At 39.4% G+C, this 26,069-nt stretch overlaps 1 protein-coding gene across 2 annotated transcripts in view; it reads left to right on the forward strand.

Moving 5' to 3' along the window:
- HUWE1 (HECT, UBA and WWE domain containing E3 ubiquitin protein ligase 1) overlaps positions 1-14,567 on the forward strand; it is a 341,644-nt gene extending 327,077 nt beyond the window's left edge. For both annotated transcript variants that reach the window (XM_067782086.1, XM_067782085.1), the window contains 2 exons: positions 3,297-3,487; positions 14,226-14,567. In XM_067782086.1, the coding sequence (XP_067638187.1) occupies positions 3,297-3,487; positions 14,226-14,328 (294 nt within the window). In that variant the 3' untranslated portion in view covers positions 14,329-14,567. The remainder of the gene's footprint in view (positions 1-3,296; positions 3,488-14,225) is intronic.
- The last annotated feature ends 11,502 nt before the right edge of the window (positions 14,568-26,069 follow it).

The following is a 26,069-nucleotide window of genomic DNA, read 5'->3' on the forward strand; positions in this document are numbered from 1 at the left end:
AATGCAAGTTCCTTAACCGCTCAAACACATTGAGTTCGGTTGAGCCCACACGTTATCGACTAGGTCCCTATCCTAGTCAGGGAGTTTATGAATGAAAAAAAATGTTTGGCTTTTCGTGTAATAAAAAAATCTCAACTTCTGTATGTGGAACCCTGAAGTCACAAAGCAATTGGCCGGCCGCTCATATTTTAAACCTCGCCAAATTAAATAAAAATTAATGTATGGCGCGATAACCTCCGAAGAGATTCCAATTTGAGTCGTGCTCCTTTTAATTTTTCCTACAAATTGGCGGGATGGGACCTACTTGTTTTATGCCAACTCCGGCATATGAGTTTTCACTGAGATGAGTTTTCACTGAGAAGCTTTTCATTGTTGTTGAAGACATTATCCAATTTTCGGACTAAATCCACCCTCTCCGTCTGACAACAAGCGTAAGTGCAGCTCAGCTGTGCTTGCCGACCATGACCGCGCTCACAACCATAGTTTTAGTTTGCTTAAAACTGCTCACAAAAACGCATCGTCCGAAACGCAACCGATGTTTGATTGCCCGCCCACTATCGCGAAATTTCAAATATTTAAATTCAATTCTTTATTTAAAAATTTTGTGAATGTAAAAAAGGGTAAAATAACACACAATTATTATACAAAACAAAAAAAAAAAAAACTCCAGTTACTTATTGACGTGCAAGATTATACAATGGCAGAAATACACTCGGCTTGCCAAACACTGCCGAGGGGTGACCCCACTTCGAAAAATGTTATTCTAATTGAACAAACTTGTTTCTCAGTGAGGCAAAAAAGCTCAATTGTTTTTGTTTTATCGGCCTATGGATAAATGGTTCGATTCGAGCTCAATGCCAGAACAATAATTTTTTTCTGATGATAATTATTGTTTTTTTAATTTTTCTATAATTTAAAAATTTTGTTTTTGGAATAGTATGTAGAAAATTTTTCAGACAACCTGCCATAGCTGCAGGTTATTGTTCTGGTTATTGGTTCAGGATGAAAATTAGTATTAGCATTGTTTACTATATAGTTTGGCAGCTTAAATTGAGGTTATGTTACGAATAGAGTAGAAGGCAGTAAAAGAAGGCAGTCGAATGGAGTGGAATGAAGAACAACAGGAAGAGCAGAGTTGCACTGCATCAATATACCTTCAATCTATGTATCAATATTACAGATAAATGTGGAAAAAATAACTAAATACTTGAACATAAGCAAACATTTTCTCTATATTACTGCAAATAAGGTGTCATAAGTGCTATATATTCCAAAATTATCACAGTTTATGTTTAACTTAAATTTTCTAAAAAGTTTTCGTAATATGGCCATTAGTGATGTTCGTGTGTGTGTGCTAATTTTGAGCGATCAGCTGTTAGTTGCGCTACTTGTTAAGCTTTACAATGAGTATTAGTCTTCCACGCAAGAAAACGAAATGTGTTAGTTTCCCTCTCGAACAAGTGGGAAGTATTCGGCTTTCACGCACAAAAACGAAGCATGAAGTTTTCCACACGAACAACCGTAGTCTATCACTCAAACCCCCCAGCGGGCTAGGGGGCTTAAAATATACCCGCGGCATTGTAAACTTTACCAAGTAGCGCAACTAACAGCTGATCGCTCAAAATTAGCACACACACACAAACATCACTAATGGCCATATTACAGAAATCTTTAGGGAAATTCAAGTTAAATTTTTAAACAGACATAAAATGTTATAATTTTGGAATATATAGCATCTAGGACACCTTAATCGCAGTAATTGAAAGAAAATGTTTGCTTATACTCAAGTATTTAATTATTTTTTCTATCTTTAATATTGATACAATGATTGAAGGTATATTGATCCAATGCAACTCTGCTCTTCATAGTGTTCTTCATTCCACTCCATTCGAGTGTCCTCTTTCACTGAATTCGAGTGCCTTCCACTCAATTCGCAACATAACCTCAATTTAAGCTGCCAAACTATATAGTAAACAATGCCCGCGGTAGGTATGCCTGTCGTAAGAGGCGACTAAAATACAAAATTGATACCAGATTGATTCAAGGTTGTGTAGCGCAACCCTCTCAAGGGTTTGCCAGCGCAATATATAGGGTCTCCAACCCAATAGTCAACCTCACCTACATGTGGCGAATTAACAGCCGATGCTCTGGCGACCCCGAACTCCTGATGTATCTATGGGGTGGGAAGGCGGGATGGCGTAGAAGGTGTCATGTGGTCATACCAAATCACTCCCGAGATGATCGGGCTAGTACCTTTATGGTGCTTGTTACCGGAACGTACCGGATCTGCATCCGGCAAAGGACCCAAGGCCTTCGGAGAGTGTCCTTATCGCTACAACAACAACAGCAAGAACTACGCAAACAAGGGGGAACTATGTTAGTGCTAGTGCGAACCTATTTTGTGATTTCATTGCAGTCGGTTTTGGAGATATATAGTATATAACCTTCGTTTCTCTTATTTATTTTTGGCCCATTGCAGGAGAGCATAGGGCATAAGTATTGCTGCGATATCGAAAGTCGGAGACTATCCCTAACTGCAAGTCGTTTAAAATTGCCTCCTTTTCTATCACAAGAAGTTTTTTCATGTGAGCTTGCAAAAAATTGTTATTTTGCCAGTTATTGAAAATCTTTTTCGTTATTAAAGGAAGTCGTGAGGCAATTTCAATAGACTAAATAGTCTTTCATAAGGAAGGAAATTGATTTTTTTTGCTAAAACAATTTCCTCTTCTAAGACTCTTTAAATCATTTCTTGACACTGATACACGGAAATAAAAAAAAAATTAAGCGAACTTTATTCATTTATTATAAGTTTGAGCGATAGTTCGTGCTTTCCGCGCAGTAGCTAACTACCCTGCAGCGCATCTGACTATTTCCGAACTAGCGCATAATTACCTTATTAAGAGAGGGTATTAGATCTAATTCAAGATTCCTGTTTTCATCTCAAAGGTTTGTCGTAAAACTTTAAACTTAGCCAGCTGATATACCTACCGAACCCATGATTAATTCGTACACCATATATCTTTCGTATGGAACTACTCTCGCAAGGACATCATTTTGACGCACATTTGTTAAAATATTCGTCAATCATGTATGAGTTTAATTCTGCTAGAGATATGAATGGTGCAGGAATTAATCGTTGGTTCGGCCAGTGTATGAAGATAGGATAGAATAACAGACGATCGATAATTTTGTGACTGAGGTGAATATAATTTGATTGTAGCTATATACAAAAATCCATGCATTGCAGTAATTCTTCTTGAACACTCGAAAATTCAATTTATTCTTTTTACTTTTAGATACAATGGTTCTGGAGGGCTTTACGCAGTTTTGATCAAGCCGATCGCGCTAAATTTTTGCAATTTGTAACGGGCACATCGAAAGTACCACTCCAAGGCTTTGGATCATTAGAGGGAATGAATGGCATTCAGCGTTTCCAAATACATCGTGATGACCGATCTACAGATAGATTACCTTGTGCACATACTTGGTAAGAGCATTTTATTTCGGTGTCTTGTATTTTCAGTTTCAATACAATATTTGAAAAAATGTTTGCTCTATCCGTATAACTCTATTAAAATTCTTACATTAAGCACTTGTGACGATATTCCGCAGCATTAAGAGTAAAAGCGGATTCACATAAACTGTGTATGTATATAAACACATACTTATTAGTGATACGTTAGCATATTATTTATTTTAATTTTGTTTTGTTTATTTCTCATACTATAAGATCTATAACTAAAAACTCTTATAAGTACAAATGGATGTGTGTGTGAACAAAAGTGTAAGCTCGTGATATCTCAGTTGTTACTTAAAGGGGGTGGAAGTGGGGGCAGGAGTCAGAGTGTGAATGAAACAAAAAATTTTTTCTCATTGCCTTTGGTCTTTTTTACGGGGGTATGCAATGTTCTATATGTGAAGTTATTTAGATGGGAGAGATGGAGAGTGGAAAAGGGAGAAGGAGTTGGAATGGGAATGAGAGTGGAAGTGGGAGTGGGAATGGGCTTGGAAGTGAGAGGGATAATAAGGATGGGAAGGAGTGGAGATAAAGGCAATAAGGCAAAGACGGGAATAAGAAGTAGAAATGGAAGAAAAAATAGCAAAGTTGTAATCTATTCGATGATATATAGAGGTAATGGACGTCCAGGGGCAGGACAACGTCTGCCGTGTACGCTAGTACTAAATATAATTCATAATTACATTTCATTATTTATTTATTTATTTATTATTTAAAGTCGACTACAAACTTGAAATGGTGGACTGCATAATATAAAAGATATATAAATATACAACTCAAAAGTTAAAATTTAAGATATATCGACATTTCAACAATGTTATATTACAAACAAAGATATATTATTGAACATTACAGTTTAATTTCAGAATATAATAATAAGAAATATGAGCAGAAATAATATCTTATACCGAGATCTTATACTGGAGGAATGCATCAGATTCCGCTCAGCATGATTTCGGAATGCAGTGGATTCCAATCTTGCTGTTGGAATGCAACAAGATTCCAATCAACATGTCATGGGAATCAGGCAGAGCTAAAAGTAGTGTAATGAGGATACGCCATCACAAGGCATAAAAAAGTGACATGACTTGTGTTGTTGGAATGCACCGGATACCAATCAGCTAGATGCCTGACCCATAAGATTATACTGCCGGAATGCATACGATTCCGGTCAGTGACTCATGAAAAAGCATGTCAACACAGTACTGTCTTGTTCCTCCTTAATGATACATGTTGATAAATGTTCCTCCATCCTTATACGAGATCGTACCTGTTTTATACCGAAGAAATAAATGCCGGCATATTAAATTATTTATTTATTTATTTATTATTTAAAGTCGACGACAAACTATGGTCGACTGCATAATATAAAAGATATATAAATATACAACTCAAAAGATAAAATTTAAGATATATCGAGATTTCAACAATGTTATATTACAAACAAAGAAATATTAATGAACATTACTATTTAATTTCAATATATAATAATAATAAGAAATATGAGTAGAAATAAGATCTTATGCCGAAATCTTATACTGGCGGAATGCATCAGATTCCGCTCAGCATGATTTCGGAATGCAGTGGATTCCAATCTCCCTGTTGGAATGCAACAAGTTTCCAATCAGCATGTCACGGGAATCCGGCAGTGCTAAGAGTAGTGTAATGAGGATACGCCATCACAAGGCATAAAAAAGTAACATGACCTGTGTTGTTGGAATGCACCGGATTCCAATCAGCTCGATGCCTGACCCATAAGATTATACTGCCGGAATGCATACGATTCCGGTCAGTGACTCATGAAAAAGCATGTTTTTTACGTTGTTGGAATGCACCAGATTCCAATCAACACAGTACTGTCTTGTTCCTTCTTAATGATACATGTTGATACATGTTCCTCCATTCTTAAACGAGATAGTTCCTGTTTTTATCGAAGGAATAAAATACCGGCAAATTAAATTAGCTTGTATCTCTTAAATTAGATAGGCAAGTATTGCATTACGTATAGTGGCAAAAGTACATTCAAGACTGATGCAGCTATACAAGTCATTGTAGTGCGCGCACCAGATAAGAAGAGGATTATTTTTAGCAAAGTTTCCTCAACAAAGGGGTAAATAGAAAGGAACGTAGTGTCTGGATACTCTAGGGGGAACCGCAAAAAACAAGCGGCTGAGGAGGTCCGCGGAATCAATTTCTCTAATAATGAGCTTATGGATGAACAATACCCCCAGTAATATTCTCCGATTTTCCAGAGTGGGTAAGTTAATAAGAAGAAGTCTACTTCTGTATGGAGGAAGGTGGAGACTTGAGTCCCAATTAAGGCCGCGCAATGCAAATATCAAAAATTGCTTTTGAACTGACTCAAGACGCTTTATATGCTTTTGAGAAACAGGGGACCAAACGCATGAGCAATACTCGAGTATTGGACGAACCAGCGATGTGTAAAGAACCTTAGGGAGGTACGGATCATCGAACTCTTTAGCACATCTTTTAACAAATCCAAGTAAAACCAACGCTTTGTTGGCTATAGATGAAATATGCATGTTAAAATTCAATTTCGGATCAAAAAGGACACCTAGGACTAGAACACTGATATTGCAGTTGACTGGTGACAATCTGTTCAAAGACTTTAGGAATGACTGAAAGTTTAGCAATACCCCTGTAGTTTTCAACTTTTGACATACTACCTTTTTTATGCAGGGGTATAATAAATGACTGTTTCCAAAGTGCCGGGAATGACGCAGATCACAGAGATAGCTCAAATAATTTTAAAATAGGCTCATACATGTTTTCGGCGCAGTACCTAAGCACGCAACTAGGAACACCGTCCGGTCCCGGAGAAAAGGTGGGCTTCAAAGATTGAAGACTCTGAAGAACAATATTACCATCAATAGCAGGATTCCTAATGTAATTTGAGCTATCTAAGTGATAGGGATATTGACCGGAATGAAAACCACTGGATGAATACGTGGACTTGAAAGAACTCTGAAAATAGCTCTGCAACTTCATCATCAGTGCACGCTTTTTTACCTCCAAAGGTTAATGAGGAAGGATACCCAGAAGTTTTCCGCTTTGAATTTACGAAACTGTAAAACTTTTTTGGATTTCTAAAAAATTGGGCTTTACAACAACTCAGGTAATTTTTATAACAAAGCTGATTAAGAGTGAAATTTAGAACGAGCTATTAGATATTTAGAGAGGTCTGCAGATGCTCCAGATTTCTTGAACCTCTTATAAAGCCTAGATTTAATGTTATTAAGTCTGATAAGTTGCCTTGAAAACCAAGGGGGCTTATTCGAACATAGGGTATAGCGAGTAGGAATGCAGGTATCAAAGAAGGCATCAAGCGTACTGTAAAATATAGAGATAGCCGAATCGACATCAGTGCAAGCATAGAGATCCGACCAATCATGGGAAGCCAACAGATCATTTAGCATAATGAAATTCGCTTTGTAGAAGCATCTAGATCGGGGACGAGACTGTACTTGAATCCTACGGGGTAGGCTGATATCGAGTGATATCTCTAGCGTAGGGTGAAGAGGGTCTTCTGGAAGGGATAAAGGTGGTATTCGCGTAAGGGCAGTACCCACCGAGCCATCCACAAATACTAAATCCAGCATTTTATTTCCACTATTTGGAACATTGTTAATCTGTAAAAGAGATGAGTCTAACAAGCAATTGAGAAACTCATGTTGAGCAGTGGGAGTTAAAAAGTTTGAATCACTTATATTAACCCAACTGGCAAGTTAAAGTCACCAACAACAACAAGTCGATCGTTATCTCCCAACTGCGAATGCAAATCACAGATGGCCGAGCTATGACTAGCATGAACATCCATATCCGAACGAGGTGGTATATACGAACAGCAAACAATTACGCTATAGCTACCGAATGAAAGCCTAACTGCTATGAATTCGATATGAGAGATATTGTCCAGCGAAATCAACTCAGACGATAGGTTAGATTCAACAGCAATAAGGACACCTCCCGCTCTAGAGATGCGATCACGCCGATAAACAGCATATTTATTTGAAAAAACCTCAGAATTGTAATTATCAGACTTTAGCCAGGTCTCCGTAAAAGCTACAACTTGTGCAGAAAAGTTGAAAGAATTAAGGAAGAATGGAACAAGTTTTGATCGTAAACCACGAACATTTTGGTAATTAATGAGAAGACGGGACAGATCAGCAATTACCTTCGTGTTGTTATTACTGTGTTCGTCATACCGTTTTTTGGCTGTAATAAAACAGGTTCGGCCCTCGCCTTTCTCGTGAACAAGTGAACCACAGTATGCTTGGGCCAAAAATAGGAATCAAGTACCTTATCGAAATATTCATCTGAAAGGGATATTTTAAATGAGGAGATGTCTCTCTCATATTTAAAGTTAAATTTATACACATTGATGTTACTAGTGGGTGCAACACCAAGTTTAGAGCAAACGTAATGAGCAATGTCATTTTCGGTAAGCGAGGCGTGTAATCGGGACACAAATACAGCCCTACGAGGTGGCACGGCAGTCACCTGCAAAGGAGTAGCGGATAGCGCACCAGAGAGCTGGGAAGGTGCGGCCGTTATAGCGTTGGTTATCGAGCCTGTACTATTTTTTTCAGGTACACTTGTATCGCTAGCAACAACCCCAGTATCGGTAACTGTTATTGTTGGAGCTAAAGATACCGGTGGAGGTGTAGGATAAATTGGGAAGTCCAGCGAAATCAACATTGATGACGTAGAACAAACAGCCGCAAAGGTACCACTATTAGTTCGTGCATCGTTTAATTTGCCAGAGATCGTCTCACTGGAAGTCTCGACACAACCTTGTGGAGATTCTTGTGGAGATTGCTGAGCTGCATTGTTCATAACGTCTTTGGTAAGCCTGTTCGTATCAGTCAACGCGGTTGAAGGGACATTCGTAGGAGGACAGCTTTGCCCCTGACTCGAAGACAAGTTGGAGTCATTGTTGGGCATACATTTCTTACGTTTTGGGGAGTCAGATATCACTTTCAATTTTTTAAAGTGAGCCTCCATCGTTTTGAATCTTTCGTTAAGGTCACGAAACCCAATAAAAATGTTGTTGAACTCTTTCTGAGTTTGCCTCATAAAAGCTCGCATGTCATTTTCTACGGAACGACAATCATGACATGTCCAGTTCAGTCCAATTTTGCTGGATATTAGGTCAACCACCCGACCACCTATGTGAGAGAAACCGGCACAGATAACATGAGCCATATTATCACAGAGCCAACAACAAACATAAGTATCACCACGGGAAATTTTCTTCCAATCCAACATAATTGCAAAGCTAAACAAACCCAAAAGAAAAATAGGCAAAAGAAACTATAAGTATAGGATAAATTGAACAGCTGTTCAAAAATTATGGGCGAGAGTTATTTTGGAGCACTGGATGCAAATCGCAAGACAGCGTATAGCTAGCAGCGAACACAACACAAAGCAAAAAGGGCACACAATGACTTGCTAATAGCAGCTACCAACAAAAAGGTATGCAGTTATCACAAATTTTTGTGAAAATCTATGATATATGAACACACAGACTGAATGTTTAAATTGCACAAAAAGCCACTATGTATATTGCACTGTGTAAAGATTTAATACCAAATTAAACTTATAAACTGTTTTCTATTATATGAATAAATATTTATAAATGATAAAACTTGTTTACAAAGTAAAAAGAATAACAATTCGAAGAGCGATCAAAAACACGTCCGCGCACGGCAATTAGCTTGTATCTCTTAGATTGGATAGGAAAGTATTGCATTACGTATAGTGGCAAAAGTACATTCAAGACTGATACAGCTATACAAGTCATTGTAGTGCGAGCACCATATAAGCAGAGGATTATTTTTAGCAAAGTTTCGACGACAAAGGGGTAAATAAAAAGGAACGTAGTGTCTGGAAACCCTAGGAGGAACTGCAAAAAACAATCGGCTGAGGTCAGCAGAATCAATTTCTCCAATAATGAGGTTATGGATGAACAATACCCCCAGTAATATTCTCCGGTTTTCCAGAGTGGGTAAGCTAATAAGAAGTCTACTTCTGTATGGTGGAAGGTGGAGACTTGAGTCCCAATTAAGGCCACGTAATGCGAATATCAAAATTTGCTTTTGAACTGACTCAATACGCTATATGATTTTGAGAAACAGGACACCAAACGCATGAGCAGTACTCGAGTATTGGACGGACCAGCGATGAGTAAAGAATCTTAGTGAGGTACGGATCATCGAACTCTTTAGCCCATCTTTTAACGAATCCAAGTACACCCAACACTTTGTTGGCAATAGATGAAATATGCATGTTGAAAGTCAGTTTCGGATCAAAAAGGACACCTAGATCATTTGCAATAGATATACGCTCCTAAGGGGTACCATCTATTACATACGGTTTCAAAACTGGCTTCACTCGGTGAAAGGCCATATGCTTACATTTAGAGCAATTTAAAGATAGTAAATTTGTTGTGCACCAACAATGGAACGAGTCTAAGTTGGCCTAAAGAAGATCCAGGGAGCTCAAGTCGGTAGAACAGTAAGTGTAGCAAAGTTTTACATCATCCGAATACATTATAGTCATTTATGTAAAGGTGAAGAGCAAAGGACCTAGATGACTTCCCTGAGGTACAAGGGAGGAAACTCCAAACGATTCCGAGAGATTGCACTTGAACATGACTTCTTGGGTCCGGTTAGATGGCTTTTCAGGCACATTAATAGGTGAACCGGAAAGCCCAGTAAATCAAGCTTGTAAATGAGTAACTCATGGTTGACGGTAGCGAATGCTGTGTTGAAATCAGTGTAGATGTCATTCATTTGCTTGTTCGCTAAAATCCCTCCATAACTATAGAGGTAAATACTAGAAAGTTTGTAGTGGTTGACCTTTGACGAATGAAACCATGGTAGGAATGGCTGAAAGTTTAACAATACCCCTGTAGTTTTCAACTTTTGACCTACTACCTTTTTTTATGCAGGGGTATAATAAAAGACTGTTTCCAAAGTGGCGGGAATGACGCAGATCCCAGAGATAGCTCAAATAATTCTAAAATAGGCTAATACATGTTTTCAGCGCAGTACTTAAGCACGTAACTAGGAACACCGTCTGGTCCCGGAGAAAAGGTGGGCTTCAAAGATTGAAGACTCTGAAGAACAAATCACTATCTATAGCAGGATTCATAATGGAATTCGAGTTATCTAAGCGATACGGGTATTGACCGGAATGAAAACCGCTGGAGGAATAGGTGAACCTAAAGAACTCTGAAAATAGCTCTGCAACTTCATCATCAGTGCACGCTTTTTTGCATCCAAAGGTAAATGAGGAAGGACATCCAGAAGTTCTCCGCTTTGAATTTACGAAACTGTAAAACTTTTTTGGATTTTTAAAAAATTGGGCTTTGCAATTAAGTAATTTTTCTAACAAAGCTGATTAAGACGGTGAAAGTTAGAACGAGCTATCAGATTTTAGAGAGGTCTGCAGATGCAGAACATTATTAATCTGCAAAAGAGATGAGTCTAACAGGCAATTGAGAAACTCATGTTGAGCAGTGGGAGTTAAAAAGTTTGAATCACTTATATTAACCCAGCTAACTGTTGGCAAGTTAAAGTCCCCAACAACAACAAGTCGAACGTTATCTCCTAACTGCGAATGCAAAGCGCAGATGGCCGAGCTATGACTAGCATAAACATCCATATCCGAACGAGGTGGTATGTACGAACAGCAAACAATTACGCTATAGCTACCGAATGAAAGCCCCACTGCTATGAATTCGATGTGAGAGATATAATAAGGACACCTCCCGTTCTAGAGATGCGGTCACGCCGATAAACAGCATATTTATTTGAAATAACTCCGAAATGTAATTATCAGGCTTTAGCCAGGTCTCCGTAAAAGCTACAACTTGTACAGAAAAGTTGAAAGAATTAAGGAAGAATGGAACAAGTTTTGATCGTAAACCAGGAACATTTTGGTAATTAATGAGAAGACGGCATAGATCAGCGATTACCTTTGTGTTGTTATTACAGTGTTCGTCATGCCGTTTTTTGGATGTAATAAAACACCATCGGCCCTCGACTTTCTTGTGAACAATTGAACCACAGTATGCCTAGGCCAAAAAGAGGAATCAAGTACCTTATCGATATATGCATCTGAAAGAGATATTTTAAAGGAGGTGATGTCTCTCTCATATTTAAAGTTAAATTTATACACATTGATGATGTCACTAGTGGGTGCAACACCAAGTTTAGAACAAACGTAATGAGCAATATCATTTTCGGTAAGCGAGGAGTGTAATCGGGACAAAAATACAGCCCTACGAGGTGGCACGGCAGTCACCTGCAAAGGAGTAGCGGATAGCGCACCAGAGAGCTGGGAAGGTGTCGCCGTTGTAGGACAGTTGACAGAAAACGCGTTGCTTGACCAAGCGTTGGTTTTCGAGCCCGTCAATGAAGTATTATTTTTTGCAGGTACACTTGTATCGCTAGCAAAAACCGCAGTATCGGTAACTGTTATTGTTGGAGCTAAAGACACAGGTGGAGGTGTAGGAAGAATTGCGGAGTCCAGCGAAATCAATATTGGTGACGTAGAACAAACAGCCGCAAAGGTACCACTATTAGTTGCTGCATCATTTAATTTGCCAGAGATCGTCTCGCTAGAAGTCTCGACAGTGTGTTGTGGAGATTCCTGAGCTCCATTGTTCATAACGTCTTTGGCAAGCCTGTTCGTATCGGTCAACGCGGTTGAAGGGACATTCATAGGAGGAAAACTTTGCCCCTGACTCGAAGACAAGTTGGAATCATTGTTGGGCATACATTTTTTACATTTTGGGGATTCAAATATCACTTTCAATTTTTTAAAATGAGCTTCCATCGTTTTGAATCTTTCGTTAAGGTCACGAAACCCAATAAAAATGTTGCTGAACTCTTTCTGAGTTTGCCTCATAAAAGCACGCATGTCATTCTTTACGGAACGACAGTCATGACAGGTCCAGTTCGGTCAAATTTTGCTGGATATTAGGTCAACAACCCGACCACCTATGTGATAGAAACCGGCACAGAAAACATGAGCCATATTATTACAGAGCCAACAACAAACATAAGTATCACCACGGGAAATTTTCTTTTGATTGGTGCACTTGACGCAGCAATCCAACATAATTGCAAAGTTAAAAAAACCCAAAAGAAAAATAGGCAAAACAAACTATAAATAGAGGATAAATTGAACAGCTGTTCAAAAAATATGAGCGAGAGTTATTTTGGAGCACTGGATGTAGATCGCAAGACAGCGAATAGCTATCCACCCGGCATTTTTTGAAATTATTAATCATAGTCTTTTTCGAGTCTCCAGCATGATCAAAATAAGCATATATGCGCTCATTTTCTGATCAGAAAAGACTCCCTCGTCGGGAGAAAATGGTACCCTACGCGCGACTACACTTGGTGAGCCTCTTTTAACCCATATTTCTAATCAGTATTTAGTCTTTTTCGAGTCATATTTCCCATCATTTATGAGTCTTGTGGGAATAATTTTTAAGTGTGTTTTAAAGCTTTTGCGACTCATTCTCAAGACGTTTAAGAGTCTATTTGGAATCTTAGTTTAATCATTTTTTGTGATCGCTTTACATTTTGTTGTTGCTTTTTCAATAAATCATATTTCACTCATAATAGGGAGTCGATTTCGAGTCTTCTTTTGATCGCAGAATTGATTGAACAGTTTTTAGTCGTCCAAAGGAGTCGAAAATGTCTCATTGTGGTGATTTATAGTTTAATCAATCTTCCATATGCTATGTGGGTAGCAGCGAACACAACAGAAAGCAAAAAGTGCACACAATGGCTTCTTAATAGCAGCTACCAACAAAAAGGTATGCAGTTATCAGAAATTTTTGTGAAAATCTATGATCACACAGACTGAATGTTTAAATTGCACAAAAAGCCACTATGCATATTGCACTGTGTAAAGATTTAATACGAAATTAAACATATAAACTGTTTTATATTATAGTAATGAATATTTATAAAAGATAAAACTTGTTTACAAAGGAAAAAGAATAACAATTCGAAAAGCGATCAAAAAGACGTCCGCGCACGGCAAAGTTACCAGATGAATTTGTAAATTGCTGAATTACTTAATTGTATTGAAAATGCTTTCGGAATGTCAATTGATTCCGATCACTATATTGACTACCATAACAGATGGACGAGTCTGAGAGCTACTCTTTCTAGGTATTTGCAGAGGACGCGTTTCCAATCCTCCCTTGCTCTCAGCTTCAGGTAACAAATATTGTAACATATATTTTGTATATAACATATAAGAGTTCCCGATAAACACAACTCCATATATTTTGGGGCGTTGGAAAAAAACTGTTTCCAGTCTCCCCCTCTGATAGCTGAAGTTTGGGAGTACTGGAAACATGTCCTTTCCAGCCTCTCAAAAATTAGCAAGACTCTCCGCTGAACTGCCACTGTTAAGCTGATTGGAAACACATGCTTTTCAACAACGTTATGAGAGGAACTCAGATACTCGTCTTCTGGAATTGCCAGTTACTATGTAGATCAGAAACACATGCATTCCGTCAGCTTACACATCAGTATCGCTGCAATTTATTAATGTATTACCTTCAGTTTTAGGCATAAGAAGCAGTGATAGCAATAAATAAATAAATAACTAAGAATCTAAATACACTTCAGTAATTTAATTTTAAAATTTTTTCCAGCTTTAATCAATTGGATTTGCCAATGTATAAATCATATGAAAAACTACGCAGCAGCCTACTAAAAGCAATTCATGAGTGCTCAGAAGGATTTGGATTTGCCTAAACACTAATTTTAAAAATTTAAAATGCTTAATTTTTAATTATGTCTAAAACATGATTTGTTCAACTGGTTCGCGAACTAAGTTTGGGATTACTAAAATTTGTGTTTCCAATAAAAATTGTAAAACTAGATGTTCGTAAAATAAAATGATACGGTTATAGTTTTATTAAGTCTGAGCCAGGGAAGACAAAACTCAGCTTCTAAAAGAAATTAATAAACATGCTATTCATTCTGATAATTTATCTGATCTGAAGTTTATATATACATGGTATGTAGGCATGTAACACAGCTGGGTAGGTAGGTAGGTAGGTGAAATGGCTTCGACCCTGGTCGCCCAAGTAGCTATTTAAAGCCGTTTTGATGCCATGTAACTCGTCTAAAACCTACGGAATGTTACGGTCAATGTATTACAACCAGCCAGAGTTGTTCATAAAATTAAGAATATTGGGGATTGCTTTCACAGATAGACCTCTGAGGTCTTCTAGAAACGGGGTTCCAAGGAACCTTAGTCGGGCTCTAGGTAGAGCCGAACATTTACACATAAAGTGTTCTACTGTCTCCCTGGCATTTGGATCTTTGCAGCTTCTGCAGTAGTCGTTATACGGAATGCCCATGTTGTTCTTGTTGTAGCAATGCTCGCCCCACCTAATAGCCGCGACCGATCACAAATTGTCATCAATATCCCCTAACGGGAGTCCAAGGAAACTTGTCGTTTCAACAGGGGTGGACCATAAGGAAAGGGGTGTTAGAGGCATTGGTTCCACATTACAATTAAAGAGATGGTTGGTGTCATGTGGGGACACATTGCAAGCGGGCCATACATTTTGTATGTCGGGGTTGAGTCTGGATAGGTAAGAGTTTAACCTGTTACAGTATCCAGAACGAAGTTGAGCAAGAGCGACACGCGTTTCCCTGGGGAGTATGCGTTCCTTTTCCGCGAGTTTTGGATACTTTTCTTTAAGTACTGGATTCACCGGGCAATTCCCGGCATAAAGGTCCGACGCCTGTTTATGGAGTTCACCAAGGACCTGCTTGTGTTTTTTCGCTTCATACGGCTGGGTTCTCAGGTGCCGTATTTCCTCAAAATGCTTACGGAGATGACTCCTTAAGCCCCTAGGCGGTGCTGGTTCATCAATCAGATGTCTGTTGGGATGCCCAGGTTTCTGGGTATTCAACAAGAACTGTTTGGTCAGCATCTCATTTCTCTCCCTGATGGGGAGTATTCTCGCCTCATTATACAGATGGTGTTCTGGGGACATAAGAAGACAGCCCGTGGCGATTCTGAGAGCAGTATTTTGGCAGGCCTGTAGTTTCTTCCAGTGGGTAATTTTTAGGCTTGGCGACCATGTGGGTGACGCGTAGCACGTAATCGGCTGGCTAATTGCTTTGTATGTAGTCATGAGCGTTTCTTTATCTTTTCCCCAGGTACTGCCAGCGAGGGATTTGAGGATTTTGTTACGGCTCTGAATTCTAGGAACAATTGCGGCTGCGTGGTCACCAAAATGTAGATCCTGATCAAACGTCACACCCAAGATTTTGGGGTGTAGGACAGTCGGTAGCGTAGTGCCATCGACGTGGATGTTCAAAACGGTCGACATTTGGGATCTACATGTTGTAAATAAGGTCGCGGAAGATTTAGTCGGTGATAATGCCAGGTTTCGCGAGGCGGAAAAACTGGAGAGATCAGGGAGATAGCCGTTTATTTTATTGCATAGTGCATCGATCTTTGGGCCTGGGCCTGTGGCCATTATTGTGCAGTCATCGGCGTAGGAAACTATTGTGACTCCTTCCGGAATGCCCATCTTTTCCGCGTGCGTAACTACTGCCCAATGACCGGTGCAGACTGCTATCAGTTTGCGTGTGTTGGCCCTGGATTTGTTCAAAAGACTTCTCGCCCTCCCTCCATCATAGTTTGGCTAAATGGATTTTGATATTGCACAGGTGGTGATGTTATTCCATTTTGTTTGTGCTTTCTTCAAGTAGAAGCTTTGGATATTTCCCTTGGTTACTGCTGAGGGTATGCCTACTTCGACACTGGTTATTTCCTCGCTCATCTCCGATGAGCCCCTGTGTGCCAGCTCGTCGGCCTTCTCGTTACACTCTATCCCCCTATGACGCGGGACCCAGATAACGCATAGTTCTAGATTGGTCGATAACTGGGATATGAGTCGTTTACAAGCTCACACTAATTTTAAGTTAATGTGTGGCGAGGAAATCGCTTTCATCGCTGCTTGGCTATCCGACAGGATGCAAACTTTACCAGCTACATTCAAGCCCTCCAGAGATTTGCAGGCTTGCCAAATCGCGAGGATTTCTGCTTGAAACACGATGCAGTGCGATGGGAGTCTGAATGATGCAGACAAATCTAGGGAGTCAGAGTAGACCGGCCCCCACTCCCGATTCCATCTTGGAGCCGTCAGTGTAGATTTGGATGTCGTCGACCCTTATGACCGGGTTTCTCTTCCACTTGTTCCTGCTTGGAATGGCGGTATTACAACCGTACTCAAACTTCAGTTTGCGAGCGTAGTAATCTGTCGCGGTACTACATGTACCATCCGGAAGTTTATTTAGGATACTACTATGCCTTTGCTGAGTATCCTTCTAACACCCAGACTCCCTGAGTCTCAGTGCGGTTTGTGACGATGTACAAAATATATGCAAGTCGATCCGAAGTAGTTGCAAAATGGGGTCCAAAGCAGATGTGGGGCAAGTGCGTCCTGCCCCTATGGCACCAACACACGCAATGCGCTGGACTTCTAGCAGGCTGGTGAGATTGTAGCTCTTACTTAGAGCTTCCCACCAGACTATGGAACCATAGGTAAGCACCGGTCGCACCACCGCCTCGTACATCCAAAGTACCATGCTTGGCTTAAGTCCCCATTTCCTACCAAACATTGATTTGCAGGCATAGAAGGCGATGCAGGCCTTCCGTACCCGCTCTTCGATGCATACTTTTCAATTCAACTTGCAGTCAATTATTAGTCCCAGATACTTGGTACTCGATGACAGGGTTAGTTGCTGGCCGTTTAAGAATGGTAGTCTGAAGGCAGGGGGCTTGTACTTCCTCGTGAAGAGGAGCAGGTCCGTCTTGTCGGGATTTAACCTAAGGCCACATCCCTGTGCTCACCTGCTGAGTTTAGCCAAGGTCCTTTCCATGATTTCGCTCATTACGGAGGGGGAAGGACCAGAGGCCAAGATCGCCACGTCGTCGGCATACGCCACGATCTAACCCCCCCCCCCTGCGTTAAGTTTTCCTAGGATTTCATTTATGGTGATCAACCAAAGCAAATGTGAAAGCACCCCACCCTGTGGTGTGCCTCTGCATACCTGCTTGCCAACACTAGCTCTGCTGTTATTTCGCGGTTGCGAAGCACGGTTGAACTCCAAAGCCGTAGTGGTTCTTCAACCCCTGCCCTACCGAGGGCAGCCTCAATCGCTTCAGCTCTTACATTGTTAAACGCGCCTTCCACATCAACAAACGCAGCCAGAGTGAACTACTTGTGATGAAGGAACTTTTCCACCGTTCGAACTACCTCATGTAGCGCGGTTTCTGTGGATTTCCCTCTCAGGTACGCGTGCTGTGCCGTGGAAAGTAGAGCCTCGCCTAGAATCTCCCGTATATATCTAGTAGCCTTTCGAACGTTTTCAGAACAAAGGACGTGAGACTTATTGGCCGAAAGTCGTTGGCTACTTCATGCCCCCTTCTGTCGGCCTCGAAGATCTCCTTTAGTTCCTTAACCAAAGATTTCTGTGTCTTCTGCAGCATAATAGGTAGAATACCATCCACGCCTGGTGATTTATATGGAGAAAAGCTATCTATTGCCCAGGCAATTTTCTTCCCCGCTAAAAAGTTGTTGATGAGGCCAACAGGTACTTCCTGATGTGCCGTCTTTGTATCGCGTACTCCCTCCCCCGATCCATCCGGGAAGAGAACATCTACAAGGATGTTTAGAGTCTCAGCCGCCGATCCTGCCTATGTTCCATCGGCGCGCTTGACAAATGTCTTGTTTGAATGACTCTTGGCAAGAATATTTCCCAGCCTGGCTGAGTCCTTCGTGGACTCAATCGACTCGCAGTGTTCTCGCCAGGAGCTTGATTTTGCTGTCCATATGGTTTTCTTATACTCCCTGAGAGCCGTCCTGTACTCCTGGAAATCGTTCCTGAAGTGACAGTCGTTGAAGACCCTCCTCACCTTTGACCTCAGGTCGCTGAGATTTTTGCCCCACCACGGTGGGAAGGTCCTTTCGCTCCTCGAAATTGGAAATGCAACTTTAAAGGCCACCTGAAAACTTTTCTGCAGACACCGAACTCGGTCGTCAATACTGTCTGTAGATTGTATAGGCGTCCTACTTCTATGAAGCCTATCGCTGACTATCTTGTCAAATAGGCTCCAGGGCGTCCGTTTAGGGTTTCAGTGCGGCTGACTTATTTTGTTTCCTAGTCTATGTTGAAAAGGATCAACCGGTGATCCGACAGGCAAAGTTTTTTCGACACCTCCCAGTTTCTTACCGCAAGCTCCCGGGAGTCAGATGTTAGTGTTATATCAAGGACTTCCTCCCACCCTGGGTAGTTCGCCGTACTAGGAAAACTAAAGGTGGGAGAGCTGCCCTTGTTACATACGTAAAGGTTGTTAGCTAATATAAATTCAAACAGAGACTCACCCCGTTCGTTTATCTCGCTGCTCTCCCAAACCGCGTGCCTTGCGTTGGTGTCGCAACCCATCACGACCGTCTCCTTCTTGGTTGTTTGTGCTATCATTTGCGCGACCTCCTCTTCAGGAGCGGGTCGATCGTGGGCCATATAAGCCGAGGCGACCGTCATGCCTCGGCCGCTTCTTGACTCGACCTTGACCACAGCACCGTCGTAACTACCGAAATTAGGTAAAAAGAAAGCATTAATCGTATTCCTAACGAGGATACAAGCCCTCGGTTTACCTTCTCCCTGTGTGTAAAAGAGGTTATAGTTTCGGGTCTTTAGGCCCATAACCTGTGACCGCCAGACCCATGGTTCCTGCACTAGGCAGACATCAATGTCCTCCTCCCTGAGGAGGACCAGCAGGTAATCCGAGGTGACTTGAGTGCTGCAGGTTAATTTGAGCCACCCTGAGCATTGGGTTGAGACTTCCGAGGATTGACGACCCATCCTCACCCAGCTCCGCCAGGTTGAGCTCCCCCAGGAGTTTGTTGGCGTCGTCAATCTCCTCCAGATTATTGTCTGGTGCCTCTGCCGCCGGGAAAACCTTCACTTTGGCCTTCCTCAGGCCAAACTTCAGGCGGTTTCCCCTTCGCTCGAGTGCCCCCAGGGACTCATTGCTGATCAGCAGCAGCACGGGCTGGCTATTTTTTTGTGGTTGCTCTACCTTGATCAGAGCCCAGTCGCTCATCGGGACGTCCGAGTTCTGGAGCTTTAGGCACTGTATTACCTTCTGTGCATCCACTTTCAGCTTTGGCATTTTGGGAAGCAATATGCGCGCCCGGGGCATCTTGGGAATTTCCGAAGCTGGGAAAAATGCATTAATTTTTATATTTATTTTGGATCAATTTATATTTAATTTTGGTTATTGGAACTTTTTCGGCCGATAATTTCTGCACAAACACAAGTTTTTCTTTTACGCGTTTCGATAGATGTTTTCCATCTTCCTCATTAATTTTTTTTTTGCATTTATTTTCTATAAAAGTATTGAGCTGATGTAAGTTCTTTAAGGCTGGATAACACAACACTGTGCTGTGTTATTGTGTTAACACTCAGACCCCTATTATGAAACAAATTCGATCTTGAACTGTGGTCGAAAGAGCCGATCGAGCGAATTTTCATTCGGTATTATGACACTCATTCGATCAAGACTAGTGTCATTGTTCGATAATTCGATAATTTTAACCGTTCAGAAAAGCACATTCCCATCATCTGTTAAATAAAATAAAAGCAAAATTATTTATTATGAAGAAAAAAGCTTAAGTACTGGAACTAGCCAGAAGTATAAAACGCTGAAATGAATTTCAACGTGTAATTATGGCTTTCTGAACATTGTAACTGTATGAATATGACCATAATGACCATAGAAGCGTTCATGGACTTACTATCCAGTAAAGATGAATGGCTGCAACAACGCACAAGAGCCAAGTCTATTCCAACCATTTTGAAATTGGCAAAAATTCTCAGATTTTGCGCTAGGGATTGTCCCAACTGAGCATTGGGTACGAGAATGCACTAGGAATTTTTTCCACCTGATCCTTTCTGCAAATTCGTTTTGTTATAAACGGATTTTGTCCTATTTATGAAACCAGTCTTCCAAGCAGTTGTTTTGTATTCACGACCTTGGACCTATATGTAGGGTTCTTAAATTATATTGACAAAATTATTTGTATTTATCTTTGTTGTTATGTTACTTTGAACTTTGTAATTTTAATGTTTTACAATATTTTAATTTTCAATATTGATTTTACTATTTTCAAAAATTGTCATTACGATTCAATTTTGCATCATCTCTTTTAAATAATTTTTGTGTGGATATTAATTTTAATAAAAATAAAGCATCCTACACTATATACGATTAATACAAATAGTTTGAAATTACTGTTAGGTAGCAAAAATGTAGAACATAAACACAAAAAACTTGCATTTCAAACAATTTTCTTCTATTTCGATACAGCGTCGACAACAAATTTCTATTCGCTTCAAAATTAGATACACAGCGAAAATTTCGACAGAGATTAGATGTCATAATACCAATTCATAATTCGATTTTCGACGTTCGATAGCCAGCGAAGATCGAAGATCGAAAAATGCTCATAATAGGGGCCTATGAACCAAACTCGATCTTCGATTGTGGTCCAAAGAGCTGAAATAATGGATCTAACGAGTACTATTTGTCGCTAGTTCAAATATGCCATTCATCCAATCCACCGTTTCAGAGCTATTGTGATTTAAAAAATACTTTCGATCACGGATCGTAAGACGTAATACGGGCCCTGATCGAACTAATTTTTATTCGGTATTATGACACTCATTCGGTGAAGACTAGTGTCATTGTTCTATAAATTCGACCGTTCAAAAAAGCACATTCTCATCAGCTGTCAAATATAATAAAAGCAAGAAGAAAAAAGCTTCTTCTGGAATTGTTGTATTTGTAATCGAATTTGAAAAAAAAGTTTGATGACATAGCGCTTTTGAAATTTTTCGATTTATTATATTTCTCTCATATTTCGCTACCAGTGTTCGGAGTATTTAAAACGGTTACCTGAGTAAACGACTACGCCGCACAGTGTATTATTTTCATGTTCTAGAAAATATTAGTTAAAAAAAGTATATCATTGAATGTCAAAAATTGTTTTGAAATTCTATTTAGAAATGCGTAATTTAGCGAAAAAATAAAAAACTAGGAAATTTGAACTAAGTTGAATCGACTAACGGAGTTTTATTTGGAAGCATATAAATTGAGAAAAAGTTTTAACTCAACTTTTTGCCATTGAATATGAAAGTTTAAATTGCTGGCCTGCTGTGAGTTATACTTCAACTACTAAAATATAATATTGTATTTATTTTCTGAGGTATGCTAATTTTAGTAAATATACATTTTTGTGATAGAGGTAGGTAGGTGAAATGACTGAATGTTACGGTCAATGTATTACAACCAGCCAGAGTTTTTGATAAAATTAAGAATATTCGGGATTGCTATCACAGATAACCCTCTGAGGCCTTCTAAAAACGGGGTTCCAAGGAACCCTAGCAGAGCTCAGAAGACTTCTCGTCCTCTTTCCAAATAGTTAATTGAACAGGAATTCATTTTTCATGTTATAGTGGGATAATGTTAAATTAAGTAAAATTTTTGAAATGTTCAGGAAGTCTGTTTATTGGACAAAAAACCTAAAATAAGTTATAAACATAACTTCGACAAAGTATATAGCATTTTCTACTAAACACTTACATTAATTATTGTATTTTACAATTTTCCATTTAAAACATATTAATTTAGTGAAATATTTATTTTATTTATTTTCATTGATCGCCGTGGCGTAAGCACAACTAATATTATTCACATCGTCCTTAAAATTGACACCTTTTTTTATTCTTTGCTGTATTCGAAGGCCTTCCAGTGTCAGTCTTGTTTTTTCTCTTCCTTCTACATCTAAAATTTTTACATTTTCAAAATCAGCTGAGTGTTATTTATTTGTTAAGTGTTGAGAAAGCGCAGTTGAATTTTTTCCATTTTTGGCATCTGCTCTGTGCTCGGTGAATCTGACACCCAAAGCTCTCTTTGTTGTGCCAATGTATATTTTGTTGCACTTTTCTTCAACATTCCTGTTTGCATTCGCCATTGTTTATAGTACATCCAATTAATCTAATATGAAGTTAATCAAGAATAAATGAATTAACTTCTAATTCGAATAATGAATTCAGTGTGCCTAAGTTATAATACTCATCAATACAACCTTGCATAAAATAGACACCAACAGATATATAAAAATGTATTCTTAGAATGTAAGAAAGAAGAAATAAAAGACGAGTTTGAAAAAAGTATTCAACCAACATTGAACCAGCGTAGTTCTGAATTTTTATACAGTCCACTCCATAGTGTACAAGAACAAGTGCGTTGACTTCATTCTGACAGGCACTCGCTTAAGTGAGCATAACGGGAAAATCTGGGTTGCCATTGTAGTCACAAAAGTGTTGCTCCTGTTGCACAGCATTTTTCTATCATGGCGAAAAGTGTTCAGTTGAGAGTTATTGATTTTCATTAAAAGTTTAATTCATTACGGAGGGTTACTCCTTTAAGTGTAAAAAGCAGAGAAAACGTAGAGTTTTTCAAATTATTGTGAAAAACTTTTTAATTTGAATTTCTGTACCCAAGTTCACAATATTTGTGTAACACAAGAATCTGGAGGTCAATTCCTTAACTATGAGAAACTGAAAAATGCACACTTATTGAAAACTTATTTGCACACACAATTTACACTTTGAATTTAGTTTTTTTTATGCTAAAAATTTTGAAACTAAAAACAAAATTTTCATTTGTCAGAAAAAATAAAGAAAACACGGCCTAATGTCAAAAAACCCTATCGAAATACAAACTGGCTTGGTTGTTTTGAATGAACTACGTTGTATTTTTCTTGTATTTCGTTAGTTTTTTTAAATATAGTTCACACACACCAGTACTGAAACCTTATTGGCTCCCTCGACAAAAAATATAGGAGAAGAAAAACAATAAAATGCCGTACGTTATCTTTGCTTTGAAGCGACCAAAGCGTTTATATAATTTTGCCCTTATGCATTTGTGTAAACAGCCTTAGAAGTGAAATTTTTCCATGTTACACATGTGGCGCTTTATATTTTGACTCTAAATAAATTTTGCTTTCCGTATGTTTCCGCATTGTTGAAGGCTACAAATCTTCTAGTATTCTTATTTCCGCGGAAATATATTCAACTATTTCATCTGTAAATACTACAAAGTTTTATTAAACTATCAAATGCAACTCAGCTTGAAGTACTCTTACGTACCAAAAATGCAACTCTAGGCCTGAGAATTGCATCAGGTGAGCGAGGGTGTTTGTAGTTTTGACGTTTATCGCTTAGTCGACACACTTGTATAGGTACACAATGGTCCACTCGTGAGTATCAAAAAGAACCGACCCGGATTGTTAATTGAAACTCATTTTAATCAAAAATAAATCGAAAGTTAAAATTTAATCATCTTTGAGTGCTGCAATTGCAAGTTGCAAAGACTTTATATATACACATACATACATATGTGTTTAAAGTATTACAAACGGAAATGCAAATTGTGCGTATACATATGTACATATAAATAAAAACCAATTTTGTGCGTAGATATAAAAGCAAGTGTTTCTACGCAAGGTAATGTTTTTATGCAAAATACATACATACATATATTCAAATAAATAATAGTTTAAAAAAACTAAAAAAACACGCGTTTATAGCAAACCGAACTAAAAAATAGAAAATAATTTTCAATTAAAAAGAGTTTATATAACAGTAGTAGAAGGTCAAACAATCGTTTATAGTTAATCACCTCAAAATAAAATTATAATAAAATTTAAGTTATTAACATAATAATTTAATTCAGAGTAAAAAGCGTGGAGTGCATTTGACTACATTTCATATCTTTCCTCTCAGATAGGTGCCAATAGAATGATTGTAACATTCAATACCAAGCACCCCACGCTTTTTACTGTGAATTAAATTATTCTGTTAATAACTTAAATTTTATTATAATTTTATTTTGAGGTGATTAACTATAAACGATTGTTTGACCTTTTACTACTGTTATATAAACTCTTTTTAATTGATAATTATTTTTTTTTTTAGTTCGGTTTGCTATAAAAGCGTGTTTTTTTAGTTTTTTTTAAACTATTATTTATTTTTAATTTTTTAGTTCAAGTAATTTTAAAAGTTTTAGTCGAGAGTGATGAAACCTCGAAACGCCAGCGGTCCATGGATGAATCCAACCCCACGGCATCGAAAAGGGCCAAGACGCAGGAGGCTGGACGCGGTCTTTCGCCGAAATTCCCAAGGGTCGGCAGATAATTGGCATTATAGACGAGAGCAGCGAAGATGGCAGGATCCCGAAACAACAGTGGAAGTGGATCGAGACCGCGCTCGCTACACTGGCCGTTAAGGTTAAAAAGACAACCCTGGTCCACCGCCATCTTCACCGATGCAGGTTGGTTCCAGGGCAATGTCAAGCTAATTGCCTGTGACGACGCCAGGTCGGTCAACCTCTATAAGGCCGCCGTCACGCTGATAGGGGTGGTATATCCGGGCGCGCGCCTCAAGGTAGTAGAGGCGCATGATATCCCCTCACGACCAAGGGCTAGAGCCTGGGTTCCAGTGACGCCAACGGACCCAGCTGACATTCTGGAGCTGCTCCAGGAGTACAACCCGCCACAGGTTTGGAAGTCAACCCGGATAAAACCGAGCTTGTTCTCTTCGCGAGGAGGTACAAAAGTACCAAATCTTACACCGCCAAGAATTGGGGGTACTTTCTTAGCGTTTAGCGATCAAGTCAAGTATTTGGGAGTCATTTTGGATGGGAAGCTATTATGGAGTGACCATATAGTGGAGCAATCCGAGAAGGCAGCAGCAGAGCTGTTCACCTGCAAGAGGGCAATTGGCACCTCCTGGGGATTCTCCCCTAAGGTGACCTACTGTATATACACAGCCATTGTGAGCCCGATTCTTCTTTATGGTGCCTTGGTCTGGTGGCCTGCACTAGCTAAAAGTACTTATCTTAAAATGCTTCAATGCTACCGGGGTTCTCGGCTCCACTCCAGAGTCCGTTACATACATACATTGATACATAGATACATAGATAGATACAGGCCAAGCTAATAAAAGCGTGTTAAAAGGGGCTCCATTATGCTCTTTCGTAGATGTGTCATGCATCCACTTCTATCATTAACAAATGAAAGCGTTTTTCGCATTATGTGCAAGGTTTCAAATCTATGGCCATTTGGGGTGGTCACAAGTTCAATTGACCTTATGTCCGTTAACCTTATGTGACCCCACCATCACATTATTGCATTGTCATCGCGCGTTGATACGTGCGCAAAGTTTCAATCAAACTTATGGCCATTCAAAGTGGTAATAAGGCCAATTGCCCTTATGGCCGTTGACCTTATATCACCACACCATCACATTAATGCATTGTCATCGAGCCTTGATACGTGTGCAAAGTTTCAATCAGTGCCAATCGAACAGTCGTACTGACCGGACGTGTTTTTTAATCG

This window comes from Eurosta solidaginis, chromosome 4 (genome assembly GCF_040869045.1).
Source record: "Eurosta solidaginis isolate ZX-2024a chromosome 4, ASM4086904v1, whole genome shotgun sequence".
Classification (NCBI taxonomy): domain Eukaryota; kingdom Metazoa; phylum Arthropoda; class Insecta; order Diptera; family Tephritidae; genus Eurosta; species Eurosta solidaginis.